This window comes from Saccostrea cucullata, unplaced genomic scaffold (genome assembly GCF_032062105.1).
Source record: "Saccostrea cucullata isolate Sc308-1 unplaced genomic scaffold, CSIRO_AGI_Scuc_v1 ctg12943, whole genome shotgun sequence".
Taxonomy (NCBI): domain Eukaryota; kingdom Metazoa; phylum Mollusca; class Bivalvia; order Ostreida; family Ostreidae; genus Saccostrea; species Saccostrea cuccullata.
Window position 1 is genome coordinate 1 of NW_026921087.1, and position 13,441 is coordinate 13,441.

At 33.7% G+C, this 13,441-nt stretch overlaps 1 protein-coding gene across 1 annotated transcript; it reads right to left on the reverse strand.

Moving 5' to 3' along the window:
• Positions 1-140: 140 nt before the first annotated feature.
• LOC134259143 (LDLR chaperone boca-like) lies at positions 141-1,840 on the reverse strand. Its single transcript, XM_062741743.1, has 2 exons — positions 1,654-1,840; positions 141-365 (listed from the first exon to the last, which is right to left on the reverse strand). The coding sequence occupies exons 1-2, from the start codon at positions 1,837-1,839 to the stop codon at positions 141-143; spliced, it is 411 nt and encodes a 136-aa protein (XP_062597727.1). The 5' UTR covers position 1,840.
• Positions 1,841-13,441: the final 11,601 nt, after the last annotated feature.

Below are 13,441 nucleotides of genomic sequence, written 5' to 3' on the forward strand. Positions count from 1 at the left end.
TAGCAACTATGGGTAACCATTTGTAAACTTGTATAAATTTATTGACAAGCTATGTGTGGTCAGGGGCTGCTGTGTGTGCTTCACCTACATAATAACTTGCTGCTTTGTGCGTTTGTTATCTCTGTTTATTTGTGTATTTGTTATCTGTATTGCCTTGTATAATAAATGTCATGGTGTGGTGCATTGGGGATCACAAGAGTAAGGTAACCTGAAACAGTGGCAAACATCATCAGCGTGCGTCCTTTCTTTGAGGCCTGCAGCATCAGTTCGGGGTTGTTGGGGTCCAGCTGGGAGAGGTCCACTTTTGGGGGTTCTCTTTTCCACTCAGGCTGCTCATCCTCTGGTAATTCTTCATCATCATTTTCCTGTAACATTGTACATGAATGTCTATGTTAATTAACTAATTCTTTTTAAAAACTAAAAATGGGTATTTTTCACATTACTTGTATATACAAATTTTTCAATAATTATTTTCCATAAGGCCAAAAAAAATAATAGTCTTGTTTCCTGCTACCTGCCTGAAAAAAATACGGTAGGTAGGGAAATTATTTTACTTTTCTTTTATTTTTTCCAACGGTGTTTCTTTGGAGATGTTCCAATGCATGATCAAATTAAACATGCCATATGTCAATATTGCCTTTTAAAATCAAATTTCATGTCTCTTTTGATGTACAACTCAAGTGGTATTTTATGAAAGTGATCTTATTTAAAACATACAATTTTTATGAAATACCACTTGAATATATATTTTTTTTCAGTTTTGGAACATGAAATTTCTAAAATTCCTGATTTTTTTTCCCCTAAACTAAAAAAAAAAAAACAACTTTAGGTTTGGGTGCAAAAAATATAAGGTAGGTCAGGTAGCAGGAAACAAGACTATTTTTATTTTTGGCCTAAGATTGAAATGTAAAATTTCTTCATTGAAAAATGTGCCATAGTGACTGAGCCAGCTTTTTGTCTCTCACTCTCTGGTCCTGTAAATAATAATAACTTATCTTGTTTGGTATTGACTCTATAGATGTACACCCAGTTGATCTATATATCAATAATAATTTTAAAGTTTTCAGTGTACAGGTTCATTAATTCAAACTTCCTCATGATCAGCATTTTCTAACAGGGAAGTAAATTCACACCAGATCAGACAAGCATTCCAACCCATACACATAGAAACTACATATGTATACCAAGCTGTCTGGTCCCTGCAAACGACACGTCTGATACCCACATCCCCTCCAATTTCAAAACTGTAAAGCCATAAAGACATGATCATTACCAACCCCACCCCTCCCCTAAAGTACTGGGCTAGCAGGTGTGTTTTGGCTGTCAATGTCCAGGTTTGACACAAGTCACACAACATCTAGTGTTATGATGTTAATGAGGCAGGAAATGAAAAACATCAAACCAAGGTTGTAAGCTACGTCCTCTAAAGAAATACTTCAGAATTAAGCTATACATTTAACACAACAAAAGGTAGGGAGAATACACAATATACATGATATATAATGTTCACCATTTCATTATTGTTGAAAATGAAAATTTTATGCATACATTATCCCCACCCACATTTCAATCTTATTTTGATTATGATAAAAATTATAAAAGGTATACAAATGTTTATGCGTGATGAGATCAAACTGAAATCAAAGTACACGCCTCCCACTGGTCAAATAAACGTTCTAAATCGGCATCGGAATAATCTCGGATATCTTTTTTCTTCCATTTCTCACTCTCAGTTCCTTTTTCTTTTTCTTTGGCGCAGAAGCTGGTGACAATCAAACACAAAAACACTATCACATGTGAAGTACACGACATCATGATCATTCCTTCTTTCGTTTTCATGTTGAATACCGATCCCGATTTAAATTAATTCAAAAACACAAAATGTGAGAAACAAGACCTTTTAAAAAAACGATCGTGATGGGATCATAAAGTCAGCATCAATTCATGAAATAAATTTGCAAACATTTCTTTAATTTAATTGATTCAATTTAATTTTTTTTTTCTAAAAGCATATAAAATAAATCACATTAAAAAATATATTTATATCAAGGACACTAGTACTTGTTTCGGTAATACATTTTTTAACCCATAGAATAATAATTTGATGGGTTAAAAAATCATTTTCAAAACAATCTGTGATATAAATTTAAAGAAACGCATACAAACTAGCCCAACTTTACTCTCAAAGACATCGTTAATTTATTTAAAAACGTAGTTAAATGCAAAATTTCAATAAATATATTTAATATCTATAAATCCGCCCACATATGGATAAATGTTCCTTTAATTTTCCTATTGTTTAACGCATTTAAAATTAAACATATATATATATTTACTTGGTAAAATACGCTTGTTTTAGTTGTAAAACCCTCCCCTGAAATGGGGGAGGGGTGTGTGATCATTTAAAGTTGTGTTTTTGTCTGTTAAAATACCCCCCTCCCTCCGGAAACGGTATGAATTTGTTAAATATCAATGCATTATAAATGAGGGCGGGGGTGAAAATATTATCCTTTTTTTATTGATTTTTTATAGTAAAAGTCACGTCTTACCAAAATTAAAGTTATCTTTCTTTGTTTTCCCAAATAAGTTATGTTTTGTCAAAATCCATTTGAATATATATATCTATGTGAATATTACCGGGGGTTTCATGATATATATTTTGAATTTAAAAGGAGGAGGTAAATGCACCTCTAGTAAATTCAAATCCTTTTTAGTCAAGAAGTCTGTTTTATTGAAATGAGTTTCATGGTGCACAATTAATAAATGATTCTAGTGTTAAGGGATGGGGTGTGTCTGCTTATTTATACTTATTAATCGTGCACCTGATTTGCACTGACAAGACCAGAATTCTTTAAAAACACCCCCAACGAAAAATACATAGTAAAAGAAGAATATGTATAATCTTCAAACCCTTATAAAGTTTTAGCGAAAATCGTCGATAGTTTGAAGTTGGAGGTGATAGGCACGTGCAGATAACCCACACTTTTAACAAAGAAATCCCGTCTAACTATGGTACAATCACAATAGAAACTAGATACGATCTCGTTGCGAGCAACGAGTGGGTCTTCCGTCCGATTCTTGATGAGATGAGATGAGATTTTGATTGAGATTTTCATTCTAAAATAATGATTTTCCATAATCTGTAAAAAGACATTGAACATGAAAGACTTTAAGAATCGGCTTTTGGCCCCTCACGGCCCCTAATTTTAGGTATCAGTCCTTTTAATTCAAATCAACTTAAAGCTCTAAGGGTTTGATCACTTTTTGTTCAACAACTGTTTCGAGATTCTTTTTCGTTTTCGAGTTATTTGCATACGAAATATTTAGTGGCCAACCCTTCAACTCCTTAATGGGGACGTTTAGCAAAAAAATGAAAGGTTGCATATTGTTCAGAACATGACTTTGAACATCTTTTGTTCAATATTACTTATCAAAATATTTTCCCAACTTTTGAGATATAAAGCGTCAAAGATTTAGCATTTAGGCCCCTTATGGCCCCTAATTATGCAACATACGACATTAAAATCATAATATATAGCTGTAGATTGTTGAAATAAACATTTTTGCTTCAGTAATGTATTACAAAATATTGCCTGCTAAAGAGTTATTGATTAAAGACTTTTGTCCCCTCTCGACCCTTAATTTTAGTGTCCAGCCCCTTTTTCTAGATTTTACCTTAAACCTCTGATTATTTTGAACATTTTTTGTTCATTAACTTATCAGAGATTCATTTTCGTTTTCGAGTTATTTGCATCAGAAATATTTAAGGGCCAACCCTTCAACTCCTTTATGGGGACGTTTAGCAAAAAATGAAAGGTTGCATATTGTTAAGAACATGACTTTGAACATCTTTTGTTCAATATTACTTATCAAAATATTCCTGACTTTTGAGATATAAAACATCAAAGATTTAGCATTTTGGCCCCTTATGGTCCCTAATTGTGTAACATACGACATTAAAATCATTTTATATAGCTGCAGATTGTTGAAATCAACATTTTTGCCACAGTAATGTATACCAAAATATTGACTGCTTAAGAGTTATCGATTGAAGACTTTTGGACCCTCTCGGCCCCTAATTTGAGTGCCCAGCCCCTGTTTCTGGATTTCATCTTAAAGCTTTTAGGATTTTGAACACTTTTTGTTCAACAACTATCCAGAGATTGTTTTTCGTTTTTGAGATATTTGCAAAAGAAATATTTAGGGGCCAGCCCTTCAACTCCTTAATGGGGACGTTTAGTGAAAAATGAAAGGCTGCATATTGTTCAGAACATTTTTTTGAACATCTTTTGTTCAATATTACTTATCAAAATACGAGGGTTGATCCAAAAGTTCGTGGAATTTCTTTCTAAAGTTTTAGCGTGATTTGATGAAATCAATCAACAGGCATATTCATAAAATAGAGTCATAATGCAACAATATTTGAAAATTTCACCACTTTCCAATTACCAATAAGGTCACACGCGCTTTCTGAAAATGGATAGTTGGGAAACCCGGGGGAGACTTCGACATAACGTCAAGTTAGATATGTCACGTTACTTTATAGAAGCATCTCACCCTAATGTCCAATTGGAATACGTAATTCTACAAAATGCTGCCTTTTTCTCCACTTTTTTTTCTCTAGAAAACCTGGGTATCTTCTCGCACCAACTTATCTTTATTTTTTACTCATATTTCAAAATACTACCTATCTTTCCATATGATGTTCCAATTTTAGTAGCAATGTCAAGAACAGTACGGCAGCCGACAACGTCCATTAACGCTTTTAATTTGTCTAGGGGGGATATGTACTTAAACAGAGCCTCTAAAAAGCGACCACACCTTTTATCAACGTCCATAGAAGATCTATTTTTCTTAAATTTCTTATGCCACCTGAGAACCAGTAACTATAAATGCAGTTTTCCCAAGCCTATGTCAATAATATACGCGTTTAAGATAGAGTGATACCGGGATTTTCACAAAACGTGTGACTTGACCGAAAGGATGTATTCGCTTTAACAAAAGAATTGACCTATAGGAGAGAACAATTTTCCGGAAAATGTGACATTAAAAAATCAATCTTTTTTGTTGTTTTCTACCGTATATATGTCTAAACTTTTCAAATTTGTATTTTATACCTAAAATTTATTATTTACAACTTTACAATAAACCTCCAAAGTTGATCGAAACGCCATTTTGTCCTTTAAAGCATTGATTTTTGCATGAAGTTTGGCCTTGAAGTCCATCAGGGCAGGCCTGCCCCTAAATAAAATTGTGATATTTTGATAGGTTAGGATGTAAGGAATATAATAAGATTAGATTTTTTTAGGGGCACCCCTGCCCTGGGGTCGAAATTCACAAAAAACCTACAAAAAATAAGGATACCAGATTTTCATAATCTGCTCTAAATTTATGCCATTTATTGTTATAGTCAGACTAGCTCACTTGATACATGCGCTGCCTTTTACACCTTGGATACTCTCTTTTTAAAGTCGGGGGTTCGAATCCACCTGGTACAACACTTATAAAGTTTTCAATTTCGCCTTTAATAGACTATTTTAATTTTTTTTATACACTTGTGTATTTTTCCGTCAATTATCTATCCTTTATGCATGCCCATTGTTGATACTAGAGACAATAAAAGAGATATCAAATGGTAACAATCCAATGTGCAGTTGTCAGTCAGGCGGAACAAACCTCGGTACAAGCACACTTTCTACGAGGACAAGAATAACTCACTGTGTGTTACTCGATACGGGTATTCTTGGCAACATTGAGCTGCGTTGAATTTCAATTGTATATATTCCTTAGAATTTAATCACACTGATTTTGGCTTAAGTTTTCAGTAAATGCACTTCTTTGGATTTCATTTAGGACTTTATAATTTGCACACATTAATGACAAGTTTTTATTATATCCACAGATAAATAGCCTAGACATAAAGAATAGAATTTCACAGATAGTAGACATTACCTTTATGCACAAAGAGAAGTAAAGACAAATATCAATTATTACATTCGGAGATAATAAACTCAAAAAATCAATAGAAAGGGTTCCTCCTATCTCTACTCACTAAAATAAAGATTTAGGAAAAACAAATTGTTATATGTATTCAGCCTAATGTCATTAATCAGAACGGAAATCGACAAGCTTTTTGTAGAGAATAAAACCAAGCCCGGTCCTATAGGTCAGATCCCTATTTATAACGAAGTGATCCTTTGACGCTATCTGACAACTTAAAGATGAGCAATAAATCATCAACTTATAAACTAAATATCCAGTAAAATCAGTAAAACTCTCAAACAAAGGTTTGTAAAAGATCAAGCAATCGTAATAATGACATAATTTTCGTTTTATAGACCACATAGGGCGGATTAATTCTTATTTCACGAATTAAGAATTTAAATGATAATAAACGCGGTAATGTCTCCCCCGCATTTCCAAACAACCGTTTCTATGGCAACTGCCATTAATTTACTATCAAAGATATTTAAAATGTTTTTTGATATAAAATATTCATCAAGTGTCTATATTTTCATTTGTAATTTTCAACCAATTCCACTGAAAAATAAATGAAATATTAAGAAATTTCACGAACTTTTGGATCAACCCTCGTATTTCCTCCTTCTGAGATAAAAAGCTTCAAAGATTTAGTATTCTGGCCCCTTGTGGCCCCTAATTATGTACCATACGACAAGAATATGATTATATATAGTTGTAGATTGTTGAGATAAACATCTTTGCTTCAGTAATGTATTACAAAATATTAACTGAAAAAGAGTTATCGATTGAAGACTTTTGGCCCCTCTCGGCCCCTAATTTGAGTGCCCAGCCCCTTTTCCTTGATTTCATCTTAAAGGTTTTAGGATTTTGAACACTTTTCTAATCAGAGATTCTTTTTCGTTTTCAAGTTATTTGCAAAAGAAATATTTAGGGACCAACCCTTCAACTCCTTAATGGGGACGTGTAGTGAAAAATGAAAGGTATCTTGTTCAGAACATTATTTTGAACATCTTTTGTTCAATATTACTTATTAAATTATTTCCCATTTTAGAGATATAAAGCGTCAGAGATTGAGCATTCTGACCCCTTTTGGCCCCTTATTATGTAACATACGACACAAAAATCATATTGTATAGTTGAAGATTATTAAGATAAACATTTTTGCTGCAGTAATGTATAACAAAATATTGACTGTAAAAAGGTTATTGAATAAAGACTTTTGACCCCTATTTGTCCTTAATGTGATGAGTCAGCACTTTTTTCTTGATATCATATGAAAGATCTTGTAGTTCTGCACAAATTTTGTTCAATATGTTTTAACAAAATAATTATATTTTAAAAGATACAATGCAAAATTCTCAAAAAAATCAGTCATGATTCGTGTCCTAAATTTCGACCCCTACCGAGCTTCCATACTAGACACTTCCGGAAAATTTGAAAGTATAGGTACAAAACTTCAACGTGCCAACTATATTCGCTGAAAATTTCGGCACTCTAACTTTTGCCATTTTTGAGTTTTTGTCCGGACAAAATGGTCACTAAAATGCGAATAAAGGGCGATAATTCCGGACCGGAAGTGAATTTCAAAAAATTAAGGAAAATGTATCAAGTTCAAATTATGATACATCATCCCTGAAAATTTCATATAAATCCGTCCAAGCATCTCTGAGAAATCGTCTGCACAAAAATAAGGACAGGAAAAAATAATAATAACTAGAGCAAAGCTCGTTGCAAAGCAACGAGTAGGTCTTCCGTCCTATTTGACCGGAAGTAGCCTTCATTTTTAACAAAAATGAGAAATAACGCCTAAAAATGGTTTGAATCCTCTAAAGCTATGTTAATTAATACAAAAATAAGCAATTTTTTGCTACTTCCGGTTTAACCGGAAGTGACGACGACGGACAGAAAATAAAATTTCATGCTCCCAGAGACATATGTTACCCAAAACTTTGTCATAAACGGAAAAATACGCGTTTTCCGACTACATCCGGTTTGGCCGGAAGTGACGACGCCGGACATATTTTGACGACTTCAATAGATTAAGTTGACATTTCAAACAACTTTGCTTCTTTGACGTATTACAAATTTTCAATACGTTTTGAGATATAAAGAAAAAACTTTCGGCCCCTCTAGGCCCTTAATTTTAGGGGCCAGCCCTTTTTACAAGATATCATTTAAAAGATATTGGACTTTTACACTTCTTTTGTTCTACATGTTTTAACAAAATATTTTCAGGTAAAAAGATATCGTAAAAAAAGTGTTAAAAAATTTGAAATTCGCGATACGACTATTTTCGAACCATAGCGAGCGCCGACGTGCGGCACTTCCGAAAAAAATGAAATACCTTATACATATCTATAGACTTTGGTCTATCATACCTGAAAGTTTCATGTTTCTATCTTGAGCCATTATTGAGAACACTGCCGGACAAAATGACCCTCTAAAACTCACTAAATCGCAGAAAACTCCGAACCGGAAGTGACGTCATCAAATAAAAAAAAATCGCCTTAAGTTCATTTAATTTGTCATCAATGCTGAAAGTTTCATGAAAATCCATCGATGCATTTACGAGAAATCGCCTGCACAAAATCGGTAAGAATAATAATAAGAAAAGTTGAAAAGAAACAACAGAATAATAAGGTCTTCCGTTGAAACGGAAGACCTTAATAAAAGTGAAAAAGAAACAATAGAATAATTAAAGGGTCTTCCGTTGGAGACGGAAGACCCTAATGACAGAATGAAATGTTCATTGAAATCGTTAGCATATCGAACAGTGGAATGCCACATGAGTAAAGTTATTATAATATCAATTTGGTTTAAAATTTAGTTGCCAAAACGGCCATGGTTTGCAGACGTTTTGGATATGCTTTAGTCAAAATACTCATTTAGTGTAAATTAGACGAATGGACAAGTTGCGGCTCGGTGTAAACATGAATGTCGATGAAAATTGGTATATAGAAAAGTACAAAACTGCTAGATTCTTGTCGCAAAAGCCAGTGCCGCTCTGTAAATTATTTAATACTTTCAAGTGATATATCAAACCCTGCTCTTAAGACATTGTTGAATAACTCTGATTCATAAAGGTAAGAAACTTTGGAAATTTATGTTTCTCAAATTAAAGCACCTCTGGACCCAACTCTCATAGGCTTAAGTGCACTGATCCTTTACAGCATGATAAAATGAAAAATATACCGGTTATTCAAATATGTCAACTTTTAAAAACTGATTTGGAGGTAGGCGGCTGAACAGTATCGTTCTCATTTTCTTTCTTTATTATCTCCCCTTGATAGAACAGATCCCTTTCACCCAGTGATGCTTTGTTGCAACTTTGGTTGAAAATATACCTCAGTGGTACTTGAGATGAAGTGAAAATTATATGAAAAGTTTATACACACCGGACACACTTTGATCAGGAAAGCTCACTTGATCATGAGCTAAAATCAAAAAAAAACTTTTTTTTTAATTTGATATGAAAACATTTTCTCTTCGAGTACATGTAGGATTTTCATAATGACCTACATGTAGAAGACACTAATATGCTGTTGTTTTTAACTCGCCTGATCGCCCAGTGCCCCGCGTCCGTCCGTCCGTCTGTCTGTCAGCCCGTCCGTCTGCAACTTTTTCAACTTCTTTTCAAGAACCAATGGGCCAAATTAACCAAACTCAACACCAAACATCCTTGGGTGAGGGGGAGATAAAATTATTTTAAAAATGAAGGGCCAAGTCCCCTTACAAGGGGAGATTATCAAAAAAGAAAAAAATAGGGAAGGGTCATGTATAGGAAAATTTTTTAAAAATCTTCTCACGAACCACTGGACCAGAAGAGCTGAAACCTACTGGAAGCATCCTGGGGTATTTTAGATTCCGAATTGCAAAAATCATGCCCCCTTGGGATGGGGCGGGGCTACGTACAATAAGAAATCCAAGGTTTACATTGAAATGTTTCGGAAAAATCTCTAAACATTTTCTTAAGAATCACAGGGCCAGAAAAACTGAAATTTATATGGAAGTATCCTGGAGTAGTGTAGAATATAAATTGTTAAAATCATGACCCCCGGGAGTAGGGCGGGGACACAATAGGTAATCCCAAGTTTTACATTGAAATATAAAGAGAAAATCTCTAAAAATATTCTTTTTAAGAACCGCTGGCCCAGAAAAACTGAAACAAATTTGAAAACATTCTGGGGTAGCGTAGATTCTAAATTTTTAAAAACATAATCCTCGGGAGTAAGTCGGGGCCACAATAGGGAATCAAGTTTACTTTGCAATATATATATAGGGAAAATCTTGAAAAAATCTTCTGAAGAACTACAAAGCCAGAAAGGTAGACACTTATATGGAAGCATCCTGGGATAGTGCAGAATCGAAATTGTTATAATTTTGTGTCTCAGGGGTAGGACTGGGCCAAAATACAGTGTATAGAATCCAAGTTTTACATTAAAATACCAGGTATATAGGAAAAATCTTCAAAAATCTTCTTCTCAAGAAGCCAGAAAAGCTGAAACTAATAAGGAAGCATCATGGGGTAGTGTAGATCCTAATTTGTTAAAATCATAACCCCCGATATGAGGTGGGGCCACAATAGGGAATCCCAATCTGATTAAAATCAAATCTTTGCTATGCTCCGAAATTCTGATGGTCGTTGTACAGTGACCATCAGAATTTCGGAGCGTTACTAACAAAGATCTGATATTAATCTGATTGTAGGGAATCCATGTTTTTCATTGACATGTATATAGGTAAAATCTTTAAAAATCTTTTTCTCAAGAACCACTGGGCCAGAAAAGCTGAAACTTATGTGGAAACATTCTGGGGTAGTGTATATTGTAAATTGATAAAATCATATCCCCTGGGGTAGGGCAGGGCCACACTAGGGAATTCGAGTTTTGCATTGAAAATTTCTTAAAAGTCTTCTCCTCAAGAACCATTGTGCCAGGAAAGCTGAAACTCATGTGAAAGCATCCTGGGGAAGATTTGAAGATTACATAGATACCGTTTATCTCTCATTTCATTAGAAGGCGTTGCCTACATTGTATCAATTTTTACTGCTGTCTTCTTAGGAGTAAAATCTCAAAGTACAATCAACTCAATACAATTAAACTTTTTGTAAAATAAGTTGTACTCCAAGGTCAGCTCCAGATTTCTTCAAATATGTTTACACACGGGGAATGGTCTCTTCACAAAGAATACTATATGCCCCCAAATCTTTGATTACGGGGCATAAAAATTGATAAGATACAAATGCATGTTGTAACCGCAAACTGAATTGCAAACAAAACAAGTTTCAATTCAATGCAAGAAAAACCAACCAAAAAGTGACATTCATTTACAAAAGCTGGCTCTCCAATGAAATCAAGTATTCACAGCTGTTATTAATAATGTTACAAAATGCATAATATATGTACGACATGAAAACATTGACATTCGCTGACAAACGTGACGGAGATATAAGATAATTAAGATTTTTTATGATATGTTGACAGATCTTAGCCACACTTTTTTTTTAATCGAAGGAATTAACAGCCTTGATATCATTTTTTCTCAACTGTTACAAAAGGGCGTTTTTTTTCACGGCTGTTCATGCTTCGACTACACATACATGTATGTGACATTGAATATTCATAGTTCCGAATACCTGATATACCTGATATAATAATAATTTCGAAATAATAAAAACTTGTGATCTTAAAACATGATTTTTTATTTATTTGGAGGAAGGGGGTAACTAAAACATTACTATTTTCGTGGCCTAAAGGAAAGGCGGGTATCAAGTATAAACCTTAGATCTAAAAAATTATTGACGGCATTAGATGGCCGTGATTCACTAACGCAAGGAATTTGGTTTAAATCATTACGGATGACTATTACATTTTTTTTTTTTGGTATCTCTTAAAAATAAATTACTTATACAGGGAATGTATTTACCTAGTATGTATATTGTAATGAATAATCCATATACAAATACTAATTTTGGAGTAACTTGAATTTGTCCACCATGATTACTTACATGTACTTGATCGATTGATTATATAATAATGTGACCTCCATATCCATGATTTACAGTATGGAGATGTTATGAATCAACTGAGGATGTTTTGGCAAGATATGGAGGAAAATATTTCAGCGGTTCTTGAGAAGATTTCGAAAATGTAAAAAAGTTTACAGAGGGACAAAGAAATGGACGCTTTGCACAACCTCATTCAATCTGTCGGCTCAGTCGAGCTAAAACGAAGACTTATAATTAGTATCTTTATTTGTACAATTCACCAAGCAGCGACTTGTGTCAAGGGTTTGTGTGGAGTTCCGATATCACAAAACCTTAAAATTGACATTGTGAGGATGATTGATAAAATATCGTCGATATTTCAGAATGTCAATTTGAAGTGTTTTAATCTTTCCTTGTAAAATTTTTAAAATAAATTTTGCCTCGCATGCAGTAATATGAAACAGGTTAGTAAATAAAGGAGCACAATTAGTGTTTATCGCGGAATTCCAACAGTTGTTGGAAAACTTGGTTTCCAAAAAGTACATTAAATTTAATGTCAGTAGGGATACCAGTACTCTTTTTATATCAACTGAAGGAGAGATGATACGAACAAATTATTGTCAAAAATATTGAAAATAATTATAACAACTTGAGTCTTGTTTTAATGAGTAAAATGAACAAATTTCACCACGCATTTTTTTAAAAAAAAAATTTATTCAAAGTTGCACAATAATGGGATTTGAAGTGAAAAAATGTATAGATAAAAAAATGAGGATGGTTGCAGAAAGGTATAATTTTGTCATAGGTAATAATTTCTTTATACTAGTATTTTGAAAAATTATTCTTTGCATCATTTGCTACAAACATAGGCCTAGAAATACATAAACCCAATCAAGGCATCCAATTTTTTGTTTGTATCATCTGTCCTTTAGAGTACTTCGTGAATACTGAGTAATCAGAGCGATTTTTTATGCTCCCGAGATTTGGGGTTATAAGATTTTTGCTCTTTCCGTCCGTCTGTATAGCTGTTTGTTTGTCCACAAAATCTTTAGCCTTGCTCATAACTTTTGAATGGATGGGGCTATGGCTTTCATATTTCACAGGTGAATTGTATTTCTTGTGACCAGACCTTTCTTTGGGTACCACCAAATGACTTTGGAGTTTAACTCACTTTTATTAACAAAATTATCACACTTTAACCTTGGTAATAACTTTTTTAAGAGCTGCTGCTAGAGCTCTCATACTCCAAATGTGTATTCTTTGTGTCAAAACCTTTCAGCGAATATAGATATTTTTAACCTTTGAATTTAACCTTGACCTCTGAGTTAGACCAACTTTTTAAAAACCTTAACCTTGGCCATTACTTGACCTTTGGCGTTTGCATTTGAGCAAATTCAACCCTCGCCATGAGCTGCCAGACGGGGCATCAATGTTTCACAAAGTTTTAACACATCTTGTTTTTACGAAGTGATT